At 38.6% G+C, this 21,773-nt stretch overlaps 3 protein-coding genes across 3 annotated transcripts; all 3 read right to left on the bottom strand.

The window, feature by feature from the left end:
• Positions 1-2,519: 2,519 nt before the first annotated feature.
• Positions 2,520-3,137, bottom strand: LOC145803510 (uncharacterized). Its single transcript, XM_082896795.1, has 2 exons — positions 2,822-3,137; positions 2,520-2,731 (listed from the first exon to the last, which is right to left on the bottom strand). Exons 1-2 carry the CDS (start codon positions 3,135-3,137, stop codon positions 2,520-2,522), a joined length of 528 nt encoding a protein of 175 aa, XP_082752921.1.
• Positions 3,138-3,614: 477 nt separating this feature from the next.
• LOC145803509 (uncharacterized) lies at positions 3,615-5,024 on the bottom strand. The gene is made up of 4 exons (XM_082896794.1): positions 4,956-5,024; positions 4,757-4,832; positions 4,391-4,561; positions 3,615-4,120 (listed from the first exon to the last, which is right to left on the bottom strand). The coding sequence occupies exons 1-4, from the start codon at positions 5,022-5,024 to the stop codon at positions 3,615-3,617; spliced, it is 822 nt and encodes a 273-aa protein (XP_082752920.1).
• Positions 5,025-5,258: 234 nt separating this feature from the next.
• Positions 5,259-6,167, bottom strand: LOC145803508 (uncharacterized). The gene is made up of 2 exons (XM_082896793.1): positions 6,160-6,167; positions 5,259-5,775 (listed from the first exon to the last, which is right to left on the bottom strand). Exons 1-2 carry the CDS (start codon positions 6,165-6,167, stop codon positions 5,259-5,261), a joined length of 525 nt encoding a protein of 174 aa, XP_082752919.1.
• Between the last annotated feature and the right edge of the window lie 15,606 nt (positions 6,168-21,773).

Here is a 21,773-nt window from a genome sequence, read left to right as displayed (position 1 = left end):
CCATAAATGGAGCTTGCTGGCCATAGGTCGGCCAAGCGTGACCCTTTTCGGCCACCATTAGTAGCTGGTCAGCCAACAATGTGGCCGGTCAGCCATAAATGTCCAGAAAGCTCAGAATTTGCAAATATTTCTCCTCTAGCTATTCTACATTGTGCCAGCTGTCTTTGAATCAGATATTTCGACCCAAGGCTCTCTTTTTGCTATATATAGAGGCCATATCTCTCATTTTGGGAGGTTAGCAAATTTTGGGAGCCTCTCTCTCTAAAAATCCTCTCTCTCTACAATTCTCTCTCTCTAGATTTCTCTCTCTTGCCCTTTTGTGCATACAAGAAGAAAGTGTGCATATAAGTAGAGATACACCTCTCCTTTTGTCACGCCCCAAAATTTGGACAATTAAATATTAAATTAGGATTAAACCCCAATCAATATTCCATCATCCAAATCCTAAGGGTGAAACAAAAAAACTAAAACGCCAACTAAACCATCCACCAAAAATTTATAACTAACAAATACCTCAACATTAAAGTAACTAGTCCAAACAACTTAAATAAAATACGGTTACAAATCATGCCAAATTATTCCAATACTAAAGTCATAAAAACAAATAATAAATACATAAACGATTATCCACCCTAAGCTCAAGAAAACATGAGAAATCCCAATAACAAGTCCAACAACTAACGTAATTCCACGTCACCACCGTAGCCTCAACTAATCCTGCAAAGGTAGCTCGGCTGCGCTCAAACAGAACGCACCCGAGTTGCCAAGAGACAAAACGGGTCAGTATACAGGTATACTGGTATGAGTACAAGAATTGATACCCACGTGCCCATCAGACACAAACAACAATATAGTTAATTCTTGTTACGGGACAAGACAAGTAGTTCCAACCGCACTGAGACGAATGGGTAGTTTCCCGAGATACGGTGGCATTTAGTTTCTTGCCCGTACACAACTAAATATAAATTGATTATAAATAAACAAAAGATAATTAAAAATATGGTGGGTCAGCCCTGCATAAAAAGTTAGTAAGACCCACCATCGTGCAAAACAAAGTTAGTATAATATAATCATAAGTAATTTGCTAAAGAAGTATAAAAATGCACCGTTTCCTGCTTAAATAATTCAAATTGACCAAGACTCAAAGAACAAAAGTTGTACAGAATAATGTTTTACATCAATTTACGAGAAACCAATAAAAATGAGCTCGTTTCGTAGGTTAAAACAGCCTATAAAATCTGCATTATCAAAATGAATCAAACCGACAATAACCAAGGTCATCCGATTATAAGTTCTAATCGATCTTTTTAAATAAAAGCTACAACACAAAAGTTGTCCAAAATCACGTATGCATGCCTCTGTTCAAATCTCATAATTTATCGAAATCGTTTACTATTTATCAACATGTACCAATCAATACAATTCACACTATATCAATAAACTCATAATTAAATTCTTTGTTCCTTAACTCCACCACTTCGGCTCTCCCCTTCTGGCCTACACATATATCCCATGTGCCTCCCGTATACCTAACACCGCTCCGAAGCCAAACTTGCACGGGGATATCGTCCCGAGTTTGACTCACACTCCCCGGATGGTTAGCATATACGTACGCGCGTAAATCAAAGCACTCGTCTACTCATGATAACGAGCATCTCATCAACATCATGAGACAAATATAACAATGCCGGGCATAAGGCATTAAACAACTCTCATAATCCTCACTTTTTTATACACTCTTTCTCCCCATCACTCAAATAAAACAACAATCCATGGAGTCAGGGTGGAGTATAAGGAATTTATCTATGGGTTTCTAATTTATTTTATTTTCATATAACCATGAGTGCAATTACAACCATAAAATAAATCCATATAAAAACCCGAAACAAGACATACATAACTAATCAAAATAAGAAAAATCAATCCATCATCTACATGCAAATACAAAATCAATCCAACATCAAAAAAAATATAAATAGATTAAAAAAAACACGAATTAAACATAAATCAAAGGAAGTGGGTTTTGTACTCACAATATTTTATATAAGATCAAAGAATATCTGGCCAACTAATAGAGCCACTAAAACAAAACCCTAATCTTTCCTTTTCTTCCCTCTCCTCTTACTCTCTCTCTCTCGTTTTTTTGTTTTCTTTCTTCTCTTTTCTTTTGATCTCTCCAACCTAGTTGAATACTTCTATGTTACTATATATATAAGATTAAATATAGATACATTAAATTTATTAATTACAACATTAAATATCCCACTAAATCTCATGTAACCACCCAATTAATAAGTACAACATTCAATTCATTTCACATTAAGTTTCATGTAACCACCCAATTAATAATTACAACATTCAATCACATTAAATTTCATGTAACCACCAAATTAATAAAACCAAAAAAATAAGATAACAATATCCATAATAATAATAAAATAATGACTTAAGAAAATTAGGGTTGCTACAATATATACACCTTAAAAGAATCTCGTCCCGAGATTCGATCGAAGAGGGTACTAAGCAAAAAGTTCCGGGTGCAAATGCCGAACTTTCTCTTCTAACTCCCAGGTAATATCATTTTCATCCTCGCTCCATTGCACTTTCACCAAGTTCACTTTCTTGCGCCGCAACTGCTTTACATCCCGATCTAGAATAGTAACCGGTCGCACCACATACGTTAGATCATCACTAATCTCCAACACTTCGGGTGATACTACTTGAGAGGAGTCTTGTACACACTTCCGCAATAAAGATACATGAAACACATTGTGAATCATAGATAAAGCAGGTGGTAGAGCTAATTTGTAAGCCACATTACTAATCCTCTTAGTGATCTCATATGGTTCCATAAATCTAAGTGCCAACTTTTCATTCTTTCTAAACCGCATGATACCATTCATCGGCGAGACCTCCAAAAACACGAAATCTCCAACATCCAACTCAATCCCCTTACGTTTTCTATCAGCGTAACTCTTCTGTCGGCTTTGTGCAGTCTTAATACGTTCCCGAATAATATTTACCTTCTCCGTAGTCTCCCTCACCAACTCTGGCCCTAACAACGGCGCATCTCCTACCTCTATCCAACAAGCAGGTGATCGACATGGCCTCCCATACAAAGCCTCAAAAGGTGCCATCCTGATGCTGGAGTGATAGCTATTATTATAAGCAAACTCCACCAATGGCAAGTGTTCTTCCCAACTACCACCAAGATCGAGGACACAAGCTCTCAACATATCCTCCAGGATCTGATTTACCCGCTCAGTTTGCCCATCTGTCTGGGGATGATAAGCCGTGCTCAAGTCTAACCTAGCACCCAAAGCATGCTGAAAACTCTCCCAAAAATTTGCCACAAACAATGGATCACGATCTGAAACTATAGAAACGGGTGCGCCATGAAGTCGCACCACCTCCCGAATATACAGCCTAGCTAGTTTATCTGCAGTTCGATGAACACTGATAGGAATAAAATGAACAGACTTGGTGAGTCGATCCACTATCACCCAAATAGATTCATTTCCTCGCTTAGACCGCGGCAATCCATCCACGAAGTCCATAGAGATGTACTCCCATTTCCATGTAGGAATCTCAAGAGGCTGCAAAAGTCCAAACGGTCATTGGTGTTCTGCCTTAACCTGTTGGCTCACAACACATCGAGAAACATACTCTCCTACGTCTTTCTTCATTCCTTCCCACCAAAATGTCCTCTTTAGGTCATGGTACATCTTAGTTCCCCCAGGGTGAATGGTATATCGGGACCTATGGGCATCATCCATAATCTCTTTCCTCAATTCAACAATATTAGGGACACATAACTTGCCCTTGAATCGCAATCCCCCATCGGAGTCCACAGACCAATCAGTGGGACAATCATCGATCAAATCCACTACCAGGTCATCGACCTTGCTGACGAGGATCCCATCTAAATTCTGCATTTGACGAACTTTACCTAGTAACGTCGGCTGCACGATCAAACAACCCATGTATGCCTTCTCAGCACTCTCTATTGGTTGAACATCATAAGTCGAAATTAACTCCAAGGACTTCCATTCTTGAATCATCAAAGAAGCCATAATCTCATGTCGTCGACTAAGTGCATCAGCGACTACATTTCCTTTCCCTGGGTGGTAAAGGATCTCGAAATCATAACTACTGATAAATTCAACCCACCTCTGTTGCCTCATGTTCAACTCTTTTTGAGAAAAGAAATATTTGAGGCTCTTGTGATCTGTGTACAACTCAAAGTGCTCCCCAAACAAGTAGTGTCGCCACACCTTCAACGCGAAAACAACCGCTGCCAACTCTAAGTCATGAGTAGGGTACCGTCTCTCATGAGGTTTTAGCTGTCGAGAAGCATAAGATACAACCTTCTGGTGCTGCATCAATACACATCCCAACCCAGTTCCACTCGCATCAGTAAACACTACTAACTTTTCCCCTTGTACCGGTATAGTTAACACTGGTGCTGTAGTCAACCGCTGCTTTAACTCCTGGAAAGCTTTCTCACAATCATCTGTCCATATGAACTTCACATTCTTGTGGGTCAACCTGGTCATGGGTACTGCAATAGTGGAAAACTTCTCTATAAATCTTCTGTAATAACCGGCTAGTCCTAAAAAACTTCTCACCTCTGTAGGGTTCGTGGGCTGCTTCAATTCTTTGACCGCAACAACTTTTTCAGGATCTACCGCTATCCCCTGATTGGATACAACATGCCCCAAAAATCGAACTTCTTTCTCCCAAAAGTGACACTTACTGAACTTAGCGTATAACTGCTGCTCCCTTAAAGTTTGCAACACTACCTTCAAGTGTTCTCTGTGTTCCTCCTCATTCTTAGAATACACCAGGATATCATCTATAAAGATAATCACAAACTTATCTAGATACGGTTGAAAAATTCTGTTCATCAAGTCCATGAAATAGGCAGGAGCATTGGTCAAACCAAAAGGCATTACAGGAAATTCGTACAACCCATACCGGGTCCGAAAAGCAGTAAGCGGTATACTTTCCTCTGACACACCCATCTGATGGTAACCCGTTCTGAGATCAAACTGAGAGAAAATGGCTGCCCCCTTCAACTGATCAAACAAGTCATCAATTCTAGGTAGCGGATACTTGTTCTTGATAGTCACCTTGTTCAGTTCTCTGTAATCTATGCACATGCGGAGAGTGCCATCTTTCTTGGAGACAAAGATCGCAGGTGCTCCCCACGGGGAGTTATTTGAACGAATGAACCCTTTCTGAAGCATCTTTTCCAGCTACTTCTTCATTTCCACAAGCTCTTTAGGTGCCATTCTGTATGCCGCCTTAGAAATTGGTGCAGTTCCCGGCACTAGGTCAATGCGGAATTCTACTACCCGTCGAGGAGGAGGTCCAGGTATCTCCTGAAATACATCTTCAAACTCACGCACCACATCTACCTCGCTAATATTCTGCTTAGGGATTTCTACCGAGCACAGAAAACTCGTCATCACTGACTCTTCTCCATCACTAGAGGTGTGGGTAAGCTGTGGCATTCCGGGAATATCTATATTTAAAGTCCTTCCAGCACAATCTAGAGTCACAAAGTATTTTCGTAGCCAATCCATACCCAAAATAATTGTGAACCCTTCAAACCCTAACACAATTAGGTCTGCATGCAAGACTCTACCCGCAAAATCAATCTCAAAATCTGTACACAACTCATAAAGAGTAACTGCCCCTCCTAAAGGGGTCTCAACACGAATAGGTCTAGACAAGGGGGTAGTTACAATACGTTCTTTTTCTACAAACTGTCTAGATATAAAAGAATGAGAGGCACCAGTATCAAAAAGTATTCTAATGGGTTCTTGAAAAAGATTAAAGATACCTTCCAGCCATCACCTTCAAGTTAAACACACAAAAAAAAAAAATTCGTTAATAACGGCTTAGAATAACCTCAATCACCAACCTAAACCAGCTAACTCATGCTTCGACAATCCGAGGATCACCTAAACTCTCACAAGTCTAGGGTAACCTAGAGCTCTGATACCAAACTGTCACGCCCCAAAATTTGGGCAATTAAATATTAAATTAGGATTAAACCCCAATCAATATTCCATCATCCAAATCCTAAGGGTGAAACAAAAAAACTAAAACGCCAACTAAACCATCCACCAAAAATTTATAACTAACAAATACCTCAACATTAAAGTAACTAGTCCAAACAACTTAAATAAAATACGGTTACAAATCATGCCAAATTATTCCAATACTAAAGTCATAAAAACAAATAATAAATACATAAACGATTATCCACCCTAAGCTCAAGAAAACATGAGAAATCCCAATAACAAGTCCAACAACTAACGTAATTCCACGTCACCACCGTAGCCTCAACTAATCCTGCAAAGGTAGCTCGGCTACGCTCAAACAGAACGCACTCGAGTTGCCAAGAGACAAAACGGGTCAGTATACAGGTATACTGGTATGAGTACAAGAATTGATACCCACGTGCCCATCAGACACAAACAACAATATAGTTAATTCTTGTTACGGGACAAGACAAGTAGTTCCAACCGCACTGAGACGAATGGGTAGTTTCCCGAGATATGGTGGCATTTAGTTTCTTGCCCGTACACAACTAAATATAAATTGATTATAAATAAACAAAAGATAATTAAAAATATGGTGGGTCAGCCCTGCATAAAAAGTTAGTAAGACCCACCATCCTGCAAAACAAAGTTAGTATAATATAATCATAAGTAATTTGCTAAAGAAGTATAAAAATGCACCGTTTCCTGCTTAAATAATTCAAATTGACCAAGACTCAAAGAACAAAAGTTGTACAGAATAATGTTTTACATCAATTTACGAGAAACCAATAAAAATGAGCTCGTTTCGTAGGTTAAAACAGCCTATAAAATCTGCATTATCAAAATGAATCAAACCGACAATAACCAAGGTCATCCGATTATAAGTTCTAATCGATCTTTTTAAATAAAAGCTACAACACAAAAGTTGTCCAAAATCACGTATGCATGCCTCTGTTCAAATCTCATAATTTATCGAAATCGTTTACTATTTATCAACATGTACCAATCAATACAATTCACACTATATCAATAAACTCATAATTAAATTCTTTGTTCCTTAACTCCACCACTTCGGCTCTCCCCTTCTGGCCTACACATATATCCCATGTGCCTCCCGTATACCTAACACCACTCCGAAGCCAAACTTGCACGGGGATATCGTCCCGAGTTTGACTCACACTCCCCGGATGGTTAGCATATACGTACGCGCGTAAATCAAAGCACTCGTCTACTAATGAGAACGAGCATCTCATCAACATCATGAGACAAATATAACAATGCCGGGCATAAGGCATTAAACAACTCTCATAATCCTCACTTTTTTATACACTCTTTCTCCCCATCACTCAAATAAAACAACAATCCATGGAGTCATGGTGGAGTATAAGGAATTTATCTATGGGTTTCTAATTTATTTTATTTTCGTATAACCATGAGTGCAATTACAACCATAAAATAAATCCATATAAAAACCCGAAACAAGACATACATAACTAATCAAAATAAGAAAAATCAATCCATCATCTACATGCAAATACAAAATCAATCCAACATCAAAAAAAATATAAATAGATTAAAAAAAACACAAATTAAACATAAATCAAAGGAAGTGGGTTTTGTACTCACAATATTTTATATAAGATCAAAGAATATCTGGCCAACTAATAGAGCCACCAAAACAAAACCCTAATCCTCCTTTTCTTCCCTCTCCTCTTACTCTCTCTCTCTCGTTTTTTTGTTTTCTTTCTTCTCTTTTCTTTTGATCTCTCCAACCTAGTTGAATACTTCTATGTTACTATATATATAAGATTAAATATAGATACATTAAATTTATTAATTACAACATTAAATATCCCACTAAATCTCATGTAACCACCTAATTAATAAGTACAACATTCAATTCATTTCACATTAAGTTTCATGTAACCACCCAATTAATAATTACAACATTCAATCACATTAAATTTCATGTAACCACCAAATTAATAAAACCAAAAAAATAAGATAACAATATCCATAATAATAATAAAATAATGACTTAAGAAAATTAGGGTTGCTACACCTTTGCCTAGACATCCTTGATCAATGTTGCATATCTTTGGGCTGAGGCCCCTTGGAACCTATTTTGGGCTGTTGGAAGGGTGGTTTAAGCTCAGAAAAGTGGCTGATTTGTGCTATGCTTCAAGAGGTAAAGGTCATGCCTTGTAAGCTTTATTTTGAACACTTGCTTTGCCATTTTTACACACTATTTTGAGCTGGTTTTCAACTGTAAAAACCTCTGTTTTTAAGTCCTAAAAATGGTTGTTTAAGCCTATTTTGAGGTAGGGGTTGTCTCCTTTTTTTGCTCTTTGGCTTGCGAAGCTTTTTGCACCATTTCTCATCACCTTCAAATCAAACATTTTGGGCATTTTTACCACTGAAACTCAGAGGTTTTTTAGTAACAAAAACCATGTTTTTAGGTCCAAAATAGGAGGGGTGGCCTCCCCTCCTTGTGTCTTGTTTGGATGTGTAGATAGCTTAACATGTGAGCATGTTTTTTTACCATTTTGTGACTTGATCTCAGTATATTTTTGCTATTATTTTGACTTGTTTAAGCTCTGTTTTGAGCTGATTTGGTCACTTGAGGCTTGTTTTGCATGCTTGTAGTGCAATGGTTCTTACTAGTCTAGTTTGTGCTATGTGTTGGCCTCACATTCTAGCTATTTTTAGCTTACTTCAAGCATGTTTTAGAACTACATTTAAGTTATTTTAGGACTATTTTGGACTGCTTGTCCCTTATGAGCCTTATATTGTATAGCTATAGTGCAAATGCCTTCATTAGCTTAGTGTTTTAAGGCCTCTAACATGTTTTGAATGAGTCAATTGCATGATATGGCATCATTTTACACATGATTTCAGTGCATATAACTTTGTCACACTCTCACATATTTCACTCTTTCATTACTTTTGAGAGTTTTGCTTTGAGCCTTGTTTGTGAGCCAATACATGAGCATGTTTTTCTTGCTTTTCATGCTACCATTTCAGCATGTTGTTGTCTCTATTTTAGCATGTTTAAGCTCTACCCAGAGCTGGTTTAGTCATTTAAGCTTGATATTGCATGCCTCTAGTGTAGTGCACTTCACTAGCTTTAATGCTTTTGGCTCTTAACATGTTGTGCATGTGTTGCTTGCATGATTTAAGGTCTTTAGCATGCCATTTCAGCATCCAAAAGTCTGCAACCTCCCTCATTTCTTCATTTTCCATTTGTTTTGAGGGTTGGTTAACCTTATGATTGTGTTTAAGCTTGAGATAGAGCTTGTGCTTAATGGCTTTAATCCTCTTTTGAGGATTTCTACTAGTCAAAGGCATGATGTCTCTCATGTCTTAAACAATCCTTCGGTTGACCCCTCTCCCATTAGAGGACAATCACATTGGACTTAATCGGTTAAAGAATGGCTTGGTAATGCTAAAATGTGTAAACAAAATGAGCAAAGTAAAACATGGACAAGATAAGCATTTGTGTTGCATTGCATGTGTTTGGATCGGACGTTAATCCAAACACAAGAAATGTGGGACATTTCATACTCAAAGTGATGAAACGTATCACGTTTCTTGGTCGCCGTCACCCTTGATTATGCATGATAGGGTGGTGGTCCTTTGAGTCTTATTTGAGCATTCATTGACTTGTGCAAGCTTGGTTCTTTGGCCATCATGCATGAAAATGCTTGATTGGTGGCTTGAGAGCCAAGTGCCATACTCCTTTGAGCTTGAGACATGATAAGGAGGGCAGTAGTACACACATTCCTTGAAAAATACATTGTTGTGCCTCTGTTGTTCTCTGCTACAGCAAAAACAGAAGTGTGGAAAAGCAGTGGCCGACGGGCCACCTCAAGTAGCTGACCGGCCACTTAGACTAGCCGACCGGCCAATTAAAGTGGCCGACAGCCACTTTTTGTGGCCGACTGGCCACCAGTCCATTCTTGTGCAGAAGTATTCCTGTTTTGGAGCAGAGGCAGGCTGGAAATTGGTATGATATTCAGAGATCACCGCGAGTGCAAACAGAGGAAACATAGATTAAGCCGATGGTTTTTCGGGAGTGCATATCTCCCTCGCCTATGACGCAGTTTACTCGCTTTATTTAAGCTGTTGTAAATAGCTTAGCGTAGCTAGTTATTCAATTCGTTCTGTAATATCTTAATTAGTTTGCGTAGCTAGTTATTCAATTTCATTTGTTGTAATTAATTAGCTGAGAATAAGTTAGTTAATTAGATTCAATTGTGTTGTAATAATTAATTAGCTTAGAATAGTTAATTAGTTGTTTTGTAATAATTAACTTAGCTTATTCATTCAGACCCTCCTTCGAGAGGGCATAATGTTGTAAAAGCGTGTGTGTGTGTGTGTGCATGTCTTCCAACCCCACGTCTTTCTCCTTTTTACTTAACCGCTTTCGATGGTTAGATTATGGAACGTTTCAATTAGCATACCTTATGCTTACATGTTTACATCATTCATTTGTCTTGTATGCACTGGGCTCGGCGCATCATTCAAACTGCGTTGTATTTCAATACCTCTTTGAATACGTGTATCAAATTGTTGCATTCATATGCCATATTAGTAGCCGAGCCTACTAGTATCATTATTGCATGTGTTGCATTAGGCATTTTGCATAGTTAGGATCATGCATTGCTTCTAACTAATTTTTGTTTTGGCTTGGAGTACTTTGTAAGTCTTTACGCTTTAGCATACTTGCATAAGTGTGAGTGACGCCATGTTTTGCATGCTTGCCATGAGGCTATTTGCTTGCTTGCTAAATTCTATGAGTGCCTGTGGATGAAGGCTTTATTGTTTGAATTGGGACAATTCAACAAATGTGAGTTTTAAGCCCACTTTGCGAAGTGGCAAATCATGTTTTTTTAAGCCCATCATGTTTGGTGGCAAATCCGCGCTTTAGCCCACTTGCGAGTGGCAATTTCAAACCATTTTCGAAAACAAACATGAGTTGTTTTGTTCCAATTCTCACGATTTAGTCTATACTTGTATGTGTGCGTCACATAGTAAAGTTAGCTAATAACCAGATAAGAACACATGAGGTTTATAAAACAACATATCATGTTTAGTAGAGGACAATCTTTGATCGAGCGAGCGGGGGTGCTCATTTCAGGACCTTTCCCTCTCGTACCCAAGTTCCCGAGCTGAGGCAACTTTGGTGATGACGGACACGTGGCCTTTGGCACGAGTCAGGGTTTCCTAAATTTTTCCAAAATAAAATATTTAGGTGATGACTTTGTAATCTGGCAAAGCAGTTTGGTTTCGGCATTATTTGATTCAAAATCGATTTTCCAAAACGATTTGCCGGATTAGACTCTTTGGTGTTTATTAATTTCACATTGCACTTTGTGAAATTAGATTCAGAACCGTGACAGGACTCCGAACTGTAGGAGACCAATTCGCGCCTCTCCGAAAGGGGGGCGCGCGAAGAAAGTCGAGTCTACACTATGTTTACTACGTGTTGCACACAAGTATAGACTAATTTGGAAAAATTGTAACACTTTGATTTCATGTTTGTTTGAAAATTGCTTCAAATATGTACCAGTTGAAAAAGTGATCTCATACATACATTACTCAAATTATCCCAATTCAAGCAATTGGCCTTCATTCACAGGCATTCAAACAGGTACATCACTTAAGCACTTGGCCTCATGGAATCATGCTTTGACATGTTGACAATCACACGCATGTGATATGCTAAAGCAATAAATGCTCACTTAGTACTCCAAGTAAAGACCAAAAGATAAAAGAGTTAGAACAAATGCGTGATCCTAACTAATGCAATATGACTAATGCAACACATACATTTATGCAACTAATGGGTGCAGACTTGACTTTCTTTGCACGCCCCCCTTTCGGAGAGGCGCGAATCGGTCTCCTATAGTTCGGACTCTTATCACGGTTTTGAATCTAATCTGACAAAGTGCAGTGTGAGACTGATAATCACCAAAGAGTCTAATCTGGCAAATCATTTTGAAAAATCGATTTTAAATCAAATAAAGCCAAAATTAGATTGCTTTGCCAGATTATAGAGCCGCCACCTAAATATTTTATTTTTAGAAAATTTAGGAAACCCTGACTCATGCCAAAGGCCACATGTTTGTCATCACCAAAGTTGCCTCGTCTCGGGAAGTTGGGTACGAGAGGGGAAGGTCATGAAATGAGCACCCCCGCTCACCCAATCAAAGGATGGGCCTCTACTAAGCATGATATGTTATTTTATAAACCTCATGTGTTCTTATTCCAGTAATTTAGCTAACTTTACTATGTGGCGCACACACAAGTATAGACTAAATCGCGAGAATTGGAACAAAACGACTCATGCTTGTTTTCAAAAATGGTTTGGAGGTGCCACTCTCAAGTGGGCTAAAACGCAGATTTGCCACCCTCGGGTGGGCTTTAAAACATGATTTGCCACTTCGCAAAGTGGGCTTAAAACTCACAATCATCGAATTGTTCCAATTCAAGCAATAAAGCCTTCATCCACAGGTATTCAAGCAGTTAATCATGTAAGCAAATAGCCTCATGGCAAGCATGCTAAACATGGCAACATTCACACTCATGCAAGTATGCTAAAGCGTAAAAACTTACAATGTACTCCGAGCCAAAACAAGAAACTAGTTAGAAACAATGCCTGATCCTAGCTATGTTAAGATGCCTAATGCAACACATGCAATAATGCAACTAAATAGGCTCGGCTATCTAAGATGGCATATGAATGCAACTGTTTGATACATGTATTCAACTAAGTATTAAAATACGATGCTGTTTGAATAATGCGAGCCTGGTGCATGCAATACAAAAGAATGATACAAACATGCAAAGCATAAAGGTATGCTAATTGAAAACGTACCCTAAACTAACAATTGAAAGCGATTAAATAAAAGAGAGAAAGACGTGGGGTTGGAAAACATACACACACACACGCACGCTTATTACAACATTATGCCCTCGCGAAGGAGAGTCCGAATCAATAAGTTAAGCTACACCAAGCTAAGCTAACAAACTAATCTAATTAAGCTAATTAGACAAATTATTACAACACAATAAAGAAATAGCTTAAACTAAGCTACTTAATTATTACAACACTTAACTAATTAGCAAACTATCTAATTAAATTACAAAACCAACTAAATACACATGATATTTAAATTAGGCTGCCTCAGCTCTGCCTTGGGAATTAGAAGATGCATGCGCTCGGTTGCCGTCTTGAAACACTTTCCAGTTTGCTCTTGAGAGGCTCTGTTTGCAGGGTTACTTCAGGAACTTCTGCTCTACCTTACCAAATCAATGCTGAGAAATGCACCAGTGGCCTACCGACCATGGGAGCTTGCTGTCGGCCACTTGCCAGCCAAAGATATGCACTGCCAGCCAAGGATGAAGTAGTGCCGGCCACTGATGAAGCAGTGCCGACCACTGGTGTGTTGCAACACCATTCTGCAACACAGCTCAAACCAGAGGAAAATGAAGGGTCTCCCAAGGGTATATGTGTATTGTGCCCCTCCTTATCATCTCAAAACATCAAAGAAAATGCACTATTGGATCCAAAATCATCAATCGAGCATCTCAATGCATGATGGCCAAGGATCCAGCTTGTACAAATTCAATAAATACAACAAATACAAGACACTAGGACCACCCCTCCATCATGCATGATCAAGGGCAATGGAGACAAAGGGGATTGGCTCATTTTCATCACTTTGAGTATAAAATGGACCAATTTACCTTGTGTTCAATATAACGTCTGATTGAACACAATGCAATACAAGTAACAATGCTTATCTTGGCATGTTTTACTTGATTCACTTCTTGTTTACACATTTTAGGTTACCAAACCATTCTTTAATTAATTTGTCCAAATGTGAAAGTCCTCTAATGAGAGAAAGGTCAATCAAAAAATGACTTAAGACATAAGAGAGACCATGCCTTTGACTAGGAGGAACCCTCAAAAAAGGGTTAAAGCTATTTAAGCACAAGCCTCAATCCCAAGCTTAAACATAACTTTAAGACTAACTATCCCTCAAAACAAATAGAAAAATGAAGAAATGAGGGAGGTGGCAAAATTTCAATGCTGAAATGGCATGAAACACAAGATTCTAACATGAAAAGGCTTCTCAAGCCAAAGAGCCAAGGGAGGAAACCACCCCCTAACCACACAAGGCTCAAACCATCATTTTAAGACCTTAAAAAATAGAACATTTTAGAGGCTAAAACTAGCTTCAAAGTAGCATACAAAGGTGGCCAAGCAATGAACTAAAACAAAGCTTTAAAGAGGTAAATCCTTACCCTTGAAGCACAACAACAAATCAACAAGGTTTCCAAGCTAAAACCACTCCAAGAAGCTCAAACAAGGCCTCCAAGATCCTTAGTTCCAAGGTGAAGGTGTTTGGCTAAGGGTGCTAGTGCAAATGTGTAGGGAAAGCACACTTTGAATCACAAAATATAGAGAGAGAGGATTCTAGAGAGAGAGAGAGAGAATTCTTGCTCATCCAAATTTTGTAACCCTTTGCATGCACATAGATGAGCTCTATATATAGAAGATACAAAAGCCCCTTGAAGAGATCCAGCCATCCACGTGCAAGCAGATAGGCTCATCTGTGCAAACAGTTGTCAAAATATCTACTGAAAAGCAAGGCTTCATTGATGGCCGGCAGGGCACATCAATGGTTGGCATGGCAAAGTCCATGGCCGGCAGACCTCAATGATGGCTGGCAGGCCATCAAGAAGATCACTCTGCAAAGACCAACACATGGTCCAAATATGAGACAGCATGGAAAGAGGGTTTGGGAAGAGCAAACTTGGAGCGTTCCAACGCGGAATTCGAGTGCTCGACGAGCAATCAAACTTGTCGTTGGATGTACCTGCAAGGACATCCAAGTCTTGAGGACGGTCAAAAATGGGGTGTCTACAATGGGCTCGGCGACTAACATGGTAGTTGAATCAAGTTGATAGCATGTGGTCTAAGCATGTATTCAAAGAATTTAAGCAACAACAATGCTTGGTTAGAATGATGAACTAAGCTTTGATGCGTGCAAGACGAGTGGATGCAAATCATGGAAAATACTAAGTAAAACGTGATGCTCTAGACTACCATTATAAGCAAGTAAATAAAAGGGAGAAAGAAATGGAGTTGGAAGACAAACACACTTATTACAATTTTTCCCTCATGCAAGAGGGTCTGAAATAAACTAACTATTACAAAACCAAATGAATGAATAAATAACTAACTAGCTAAGTTATTACAACAAAGGCTAATAATGAGTAATAAACCAGCAACCTATTTTAACTAGCTATAACAACAATGTTGATTACAATAATAATAATTAATTGCAACAATAATGAATTAAAGCAATGCATGCACATCGAAGAAGACAGGTTTCAGAAGCCACTCTGTCTGCCTCCCTTGGAATATGCCCTGTTTCACCTTCAGCCACTACCCTTTGTTTCTGCAAAAACACATTGTTAACTAAACATTGGAGCCCGGCCGGCTGCCAATGAGGCCCGGCCGAGCTCAAACACGGCCGACCGTGCCCTAATTTCATGCAAAAGTCTATTTTTGTGCTCTAAGGTGAAAACAATGCAGATAAAGTTTTTCTGAGCTCTGTTTGTCCCTTCTGCTATTCTCTGTCATGGATAGACTCAAGAGAAGAATGAAGTTGGTTCCAAAACCATCAATAAGCAAGTTGATCGCTTGATGATTTCGGAGACAATTGGACAAAAATCAATAAATGCAATGAACAACAACTACTTCTCCCTTCTATCATGAAGTGTGCTCAGAGAGGGAGGTAGAGACGCGTTAAGATTCATCAAAATATCATGAATTGATGTGTGACGACTCTTGACATGATGAACTTGGTATAACGTCCGGCCGAACCCAAGAAATCTAACTTATTTTCTTTATGTTGGTTGGTCCAATCCCAAGCTATTTTTTTTAGTCTTTTCCATTCCTTAATCAATTTGTCCAAAGTGATAGTCAAGTCCACTAAATGAGAAGAAATGTCAAACAAGAAGTGATCCTAAGAACGAAAGAGAGACTATGCATTGATGATGAACCTCTGTAGAGATTAAGCCATTGAGCATAGGTCTTTTTCCCATGCTTTGAATAACTATCAATCTCTTGACATAACTCTCAAACAAAAGAAAAGAAGAAAAGAAGGATGTTGTGGACATGATTGTGCGAGATTGATTATTAGAATGAGACTCTTGACATGAAAACCAAGCAAAGGAAACGAAAAGATAATCAAAGCATGGACAACTAAACACAACAAGTAAGATATGAAGACTTTCAACACAACAGGTAAGGTATTCAAAGCATATACTAATTAAATAAATTAGGGAAGCCCTAAAACAACCCCTAATATGTGAAAAATAGTGGCTAAAATGATGTTTAAAGTGTACAAAAAAAGATAAGAAATAGCAAGGAATCATAAGGCTAGTGAACAAGAGCAAGGAGAGGTGGCTAGCCCCTCCATTTTTGAGACCTCAAACCATATTTTTTAGCCATTTTTGAACTCTAAAAATTAGTTTGAAGACTAAAAAAAGAATTGTGAAGACAAGGGTGTGAGCTATGAAGTAAGGTGTAAGAAAGGGTGTTAAACCTTTCTATCTTTGGCAGCTATTCAAACCCATGTTTCAACACTTGAAATGGATCCAAAACAATACAAAGACACAAGAAATTGATAGTGAGAGACAAAAATGAAGGCAAGAGAAAAGATGGTAAGCTTATACCTCTTAAAGAGGACAAGCTCTTGTTGTGAATCAAACTTGGTCCCAACATACTCTCAAGCTTGAATTATGATTCTCAAGGCTTAACCAAGGCTCCGAGGTTAAGGTTTGAGGGTTTGTATGGTGTATAGATTTAGTTTAAAGATGGTAAGCTTGCTCAAAGATGGCTTGGCAAGGAAGAATGAGCCCTCAAGTGTGTGTATAAGCTCTTTGGAAATTGCACAACCCTCAAAACAAAGCCAAGAGCTCGTACTTATAGAATTTGAGCAAAATAGGTCGAAAAAATCTTCAAAAAATAGACAGCTGTTAGGCTCCCGCCCAGAATGGTATTTATCGCACACAGGGCACGGTCGACCCAAATGGTGACGGCCGGCCCTCAATGAGGCATAGCCGGGCCCTAATGTGTTCCCATGTCCCTCTGTTTCAAGCTTAGTGTAGGGTGGCACAATGTACAAAAAGGGACCTCTAAGGTAAAAACCAAGTAAATATGAAGGTTTTGGGATTATTTCCGCACCCAACCTTGGATTCTTTTGTTGAGAATTAGAATCAAACACAATGCAACTTTCATCATCGAGTGCACAGGACGAAACGTCCAAGTCTTGCGGGCGGTCAAAAATGAGGTGTCTACAGTTGCCCCTCTTTGACAGAACTCGAAGTCATGAAATGATGTGAGTGAATGTCAAAGCCTAAAGACGACCCATTTGACAAGGCCGTAAGACTTAGGCAAGGAAAATAAATGAATGCACAAATGGTTGAACAAAAGGTTGCTTACATATCCCATTGTAAGGAATCAAACCAGCGTAGTTCAAGGGCAAGATACAAAATGATGTGTAGGAAATAAATAATTAATGATCATGCAATGCAATGAAACATCTGAATGAAAATAACAAGCGATGAAACAATGCTACAAGCAATAACAAGAATGCAACATTGAATGAAAGCATAAACCAAAGCAAAACAAATCAAGCCGAGTCTCACATGGAAAGAAGTGAGTAAATCAACATGCCTCACGTGAAAGGGATAAAGAAAGTACAAACCAAAATACGTCTGACGTAGAAAGGATATAAGAACATAGCACTCTGTACTTCCTGTTATAACGGAATTATATTTGACTATTTGATTATGTTGATTTTGGACCTTTTTAGTTGATATTTGAGCTTGGTCGAGGTGTTACCATAGTGGTTGAATGAGATTGAATCAAAAACTCCAAATTCGAATAGTTGTTATTGAGTAGTCTTTTCACTCTTTTATAATTTTCTTTTTCCACACTTTGAATTTTGATGTGAGTCTAGAACCATTGGAAAGCTTACTTTCGAGTGTAGCTCGTCTTTTTTGCGCCCCTTTTCGGAAGGTTTGAAAGAAAGCCCAACAGTTCAGACTCCCGTGGTTCTGAATCTAATCTCATAAGTGCAATGTGAAACTGATAAACACTAAAGAGTCAAAATCTAACAAATCATTTTGGAAAATTGATTTTAAATCAAAAAGTGCCAAAATTGGACAGTTTTGCCAGATATAGAGTCGCCACCTGTAGACACCTCATTTTTTACCGCCCTTAAGACTTGGGCATCACTAATTACTTATTTGGTGATGAAAGTTGTGCAGTGCAAAGGTTCGATTTCTTCGGCAAGGAGAGCGTCAAATCCAAACCTTACACCTCATTTTTGGATCAAAAAGATTTTAGACCTTAAAGCCCTCTCTTTCAAAATATTTTGGAAAAAGTCCCTACGATGTTCCGACGCTCACATTTTGTTAAATGTTGCGCTTTTCGGTAAACCAAGCAAGGACAAAGTGGAAATGAATGAAAGAGAGGTGAAATCTTTGAAAAATCTTTCAAAACACCTTATTTAGGGGTTTGGGGTTGATGAAAAGAGGAGAGGAGGGTAGAAAACTAGTTTGGAAGAAGTTCGGCATAAATCCGGTTGAGCCAAAACTGAGTAGTCTTCACTAAAGGGATATCTCCTAGCACACTTGGAATTTTGATGTAAGGCTTCCACCATTGGAAAGAAGACTTCCGAGGCTTCAATTTAGGCATAAGAGTGACCTGAAAAGGAGTCCAGACGAAGGAGATATGCCCATTTGAAGTTGGACCTGAAGAGCAGATTTTTGCTGTCAGCCATTTGTGTCCAAAACTCAGATATTTTGCAGATATTTCCCCTCCAACTGTTTTCACAATGCTCCAACTATCCTAATTCCGATATTTCGACTTGAAGCTCATATTTTGCTATATATGGAGGCCATTCTCTCATATTAAAAGGTTGCGAAGAAAGTTTGGGAGCCCCTCTCTCTAGAACCCCTCTCTCTAGAATTCTCTCTCTCCTCTTGTTTATGCTTGAAAGTGGGAATTCTCTAGTCATTTGCATACCATCCCTTAACCAAATTGGACCACCTTGGAGCTGAGGTATCTTGGGACCTGTTTTGGGCTGTTGAAGGATTATTTGAGCCTAAAGAAGTGGTTGTTAAGTGCTGTGCTTCAAAGGTATAAGTCTTACCTTTTTTAAGCTCTTTGTACACTCTTGCTTTGCCATCTTTTTGTGCTGTTTTGAACCTAGTTTTCAGCTACAAAAAGTTCTGATTTTTTAGCCTAAACATGTTGGTTTGAAGCCATTTTGTGCTAAGGGGTTGTCTGACCCTTTTTGTTGCATATTTGTATGTGCATTTGCCTCATCTTTTAGCATGTAAAAGTCAAACTTTTTGGGCCTTTAAACCATTGAAATACAGAGTTATTTCAGTGGTAAAAAGTGTGTTTTGAAGTCCAAAAATGGAGGGGTTAGCTTTCCCTCCTTGTCTCTCTTTTCCATGCCTAGTTAGCAATACAAAGCAGCATGATTTTGTGGCTTAACTTAGCTTAATCTCAGCATGTTTTAGGCTTTGTTTTGACTTGTTTCAACTCTGTTTTGGGGTGGTTGGTGCACTTGAAGCTTGCTCTTTGTACTTGTAGTGCAATTATGCTTACTAGTCTAGCATGCCTAAAGAGTTAGCCCATTATTCTAGCTTGTGTTAGCTTGACTCCAGCACATTTTTGCTAATGTTTTGAGATGCTTTAACTTTGTTTTGAATGGTCTTGGTCATATGAGCCTTGTCTTGCATGGTTATAGTGCAAATGCCTTCACTAGCTTAGTGCTTTAAGGCCTCTAACATGTTTTACTTAAGATGATTGCATATTGTAGCATCATTTAGCATGTGATTTTAGTGCATATAGCTCTATCACACTTTCACTTGTTTCACTCTTTCATTACTTTTGAGAGTTGTGCCTTGAGCCTTGTTTGCGAGCTAACATGCGAGCATGTTTTTCTAGCCTTTTATGCTTCCATCTCAGCATGTTTTAGCCACTATTTTGGCATGTTTTAACTCTGTACAGAGCTGGTTTGGTCAGTTGGCCTTGGTATTGCATGCCTCTAGTGTAGTGCCCTTCACTAGTTTGTTGTTTTGCGGCTTTAAACATGTTGTGCATGAGTTGCTTGCATGTTATTATATCATTTTTCATGCCATTTCAGCACTAAAAAGTCTGTAACCTCCCTTTATTCTTCACTTTTTGTTTTGTTTTGAAAGTGGCCTTGAGCCCCTTGTTGGCTTGAGTGCGAAATTGAGGCTCTCATGCCTAATGATTTTAATCCTCTCTGATAATGCAGTTTGAATGATGCACTGAGCCCCGATACATGCAAAACAAGATGAATGGATGCAAGCATAAGGCATAAGGTATGCTAATTGAAAGCATGTCCCTAATCTAACCATCAAGAGCGATTAAATAAAAGGGAGAGACATGGGGTTGGAAGACATACACACACGCATGCACACTTCTTACAATATTACGCCCTCACGATGGAGGGTCTGAATGAATAAACTAACCAACTAGCTACACTAATTAAGCTAACTAATACAAAACTTGAAACTAATTAACTAGCTATACTAGCTAACTAATTATCACAAACCGAATTAATTAACTATTCTAGTTAACTAATTACAAAACGAAATTGAATAACTAGTTAAACTAACTAATTATTTACAACACTTAATTAGCTACAACTAATTAATTACAACACATATTTGATGTATTGGTAATTAAACCAATTAGCTAATCCCGAGAAGCGAGGGAGGCCCATGCATGCTCGATTTCCACCCAAAAAGCCACCGTTTTGTTGTTGCAAGCCTCTATTTGCACAATTGAACACTGACAATGCTGTCTACTTCCAGAATACCTCTGCTCCACCTTACCAACACACTATGCAAATTTCACTGATGGCCGACAAGGGGGCTGGTCGGCTAGCACTGGTGGCCGGTCCACTACTGGTGATGGCTGTTGGCCACTGATAACCTGAACTTCCTTGTTGCAACAGAGAGCAAGCAGAGCAAAGCATGTATTTGTCAAGGGTTGTTTGCACACTTTGTCTCTCCTTTTTCATGGGGAAATCAAAGGAGGTTCATTAGCCATCAATCAAGCAATTTCATTGCATCATGGCTTGTGAAACCAATTGTGCAAGTTTAATAAATGCAAAATGAGAACAAAATGACCATCATCCTATCATGCATGATCAAGGACAATGGAGACCTAGGAAAATGGCATATTTCATGACTTTTGAGTATGAAATGTCCCATTTTCCTTGTGTTCAAATTAACGTCTGATTTGAACACATGCAATGTAATACAAAGAAATGCTTATCTTGCCATTTTTACTTGCCAATTTTGTTTACACATTTTAGTTACCAAATCATTCATTAATCAATTTGTCCATCGGTGAGTGTCCTCTAAGATGAAAGAAATATCAACCAAGGGATAGTTTAAGGTATGAGAGAAGCCTCATGCCATTGGTAATGAACCCTCAAAGGAGGATTAAACCATTAAGCGTGAGCCTCAATCTCAAGCTTAAACAATCCTAAGGTTGAAATAACCCTCAAAAGCAAATGAAAAAGTGAAGAGATGAGGTAGATTGCAGAGATTATAAGCGCTGAAATTAGGTGAGAAAAAGCACTA

Source organism: Camellia sinensis, chromosome 12 (assembly GCF_055761805.1).
Source record: "Camellia sinensis isolate YWXY chromosome 12, ASM5576180v1, whole genome shotgun sequence".
NCBI lineage: Eukaryota > Viridiplantae > Streptophyta > Magnoliopsida > Ericales > Theaceae > Camellia > Camellia sinensis.
Note: the sequence above shows the minus strand (reverse complement) of the source record. Positions and strands in the feature narration are given on the sequence as shown.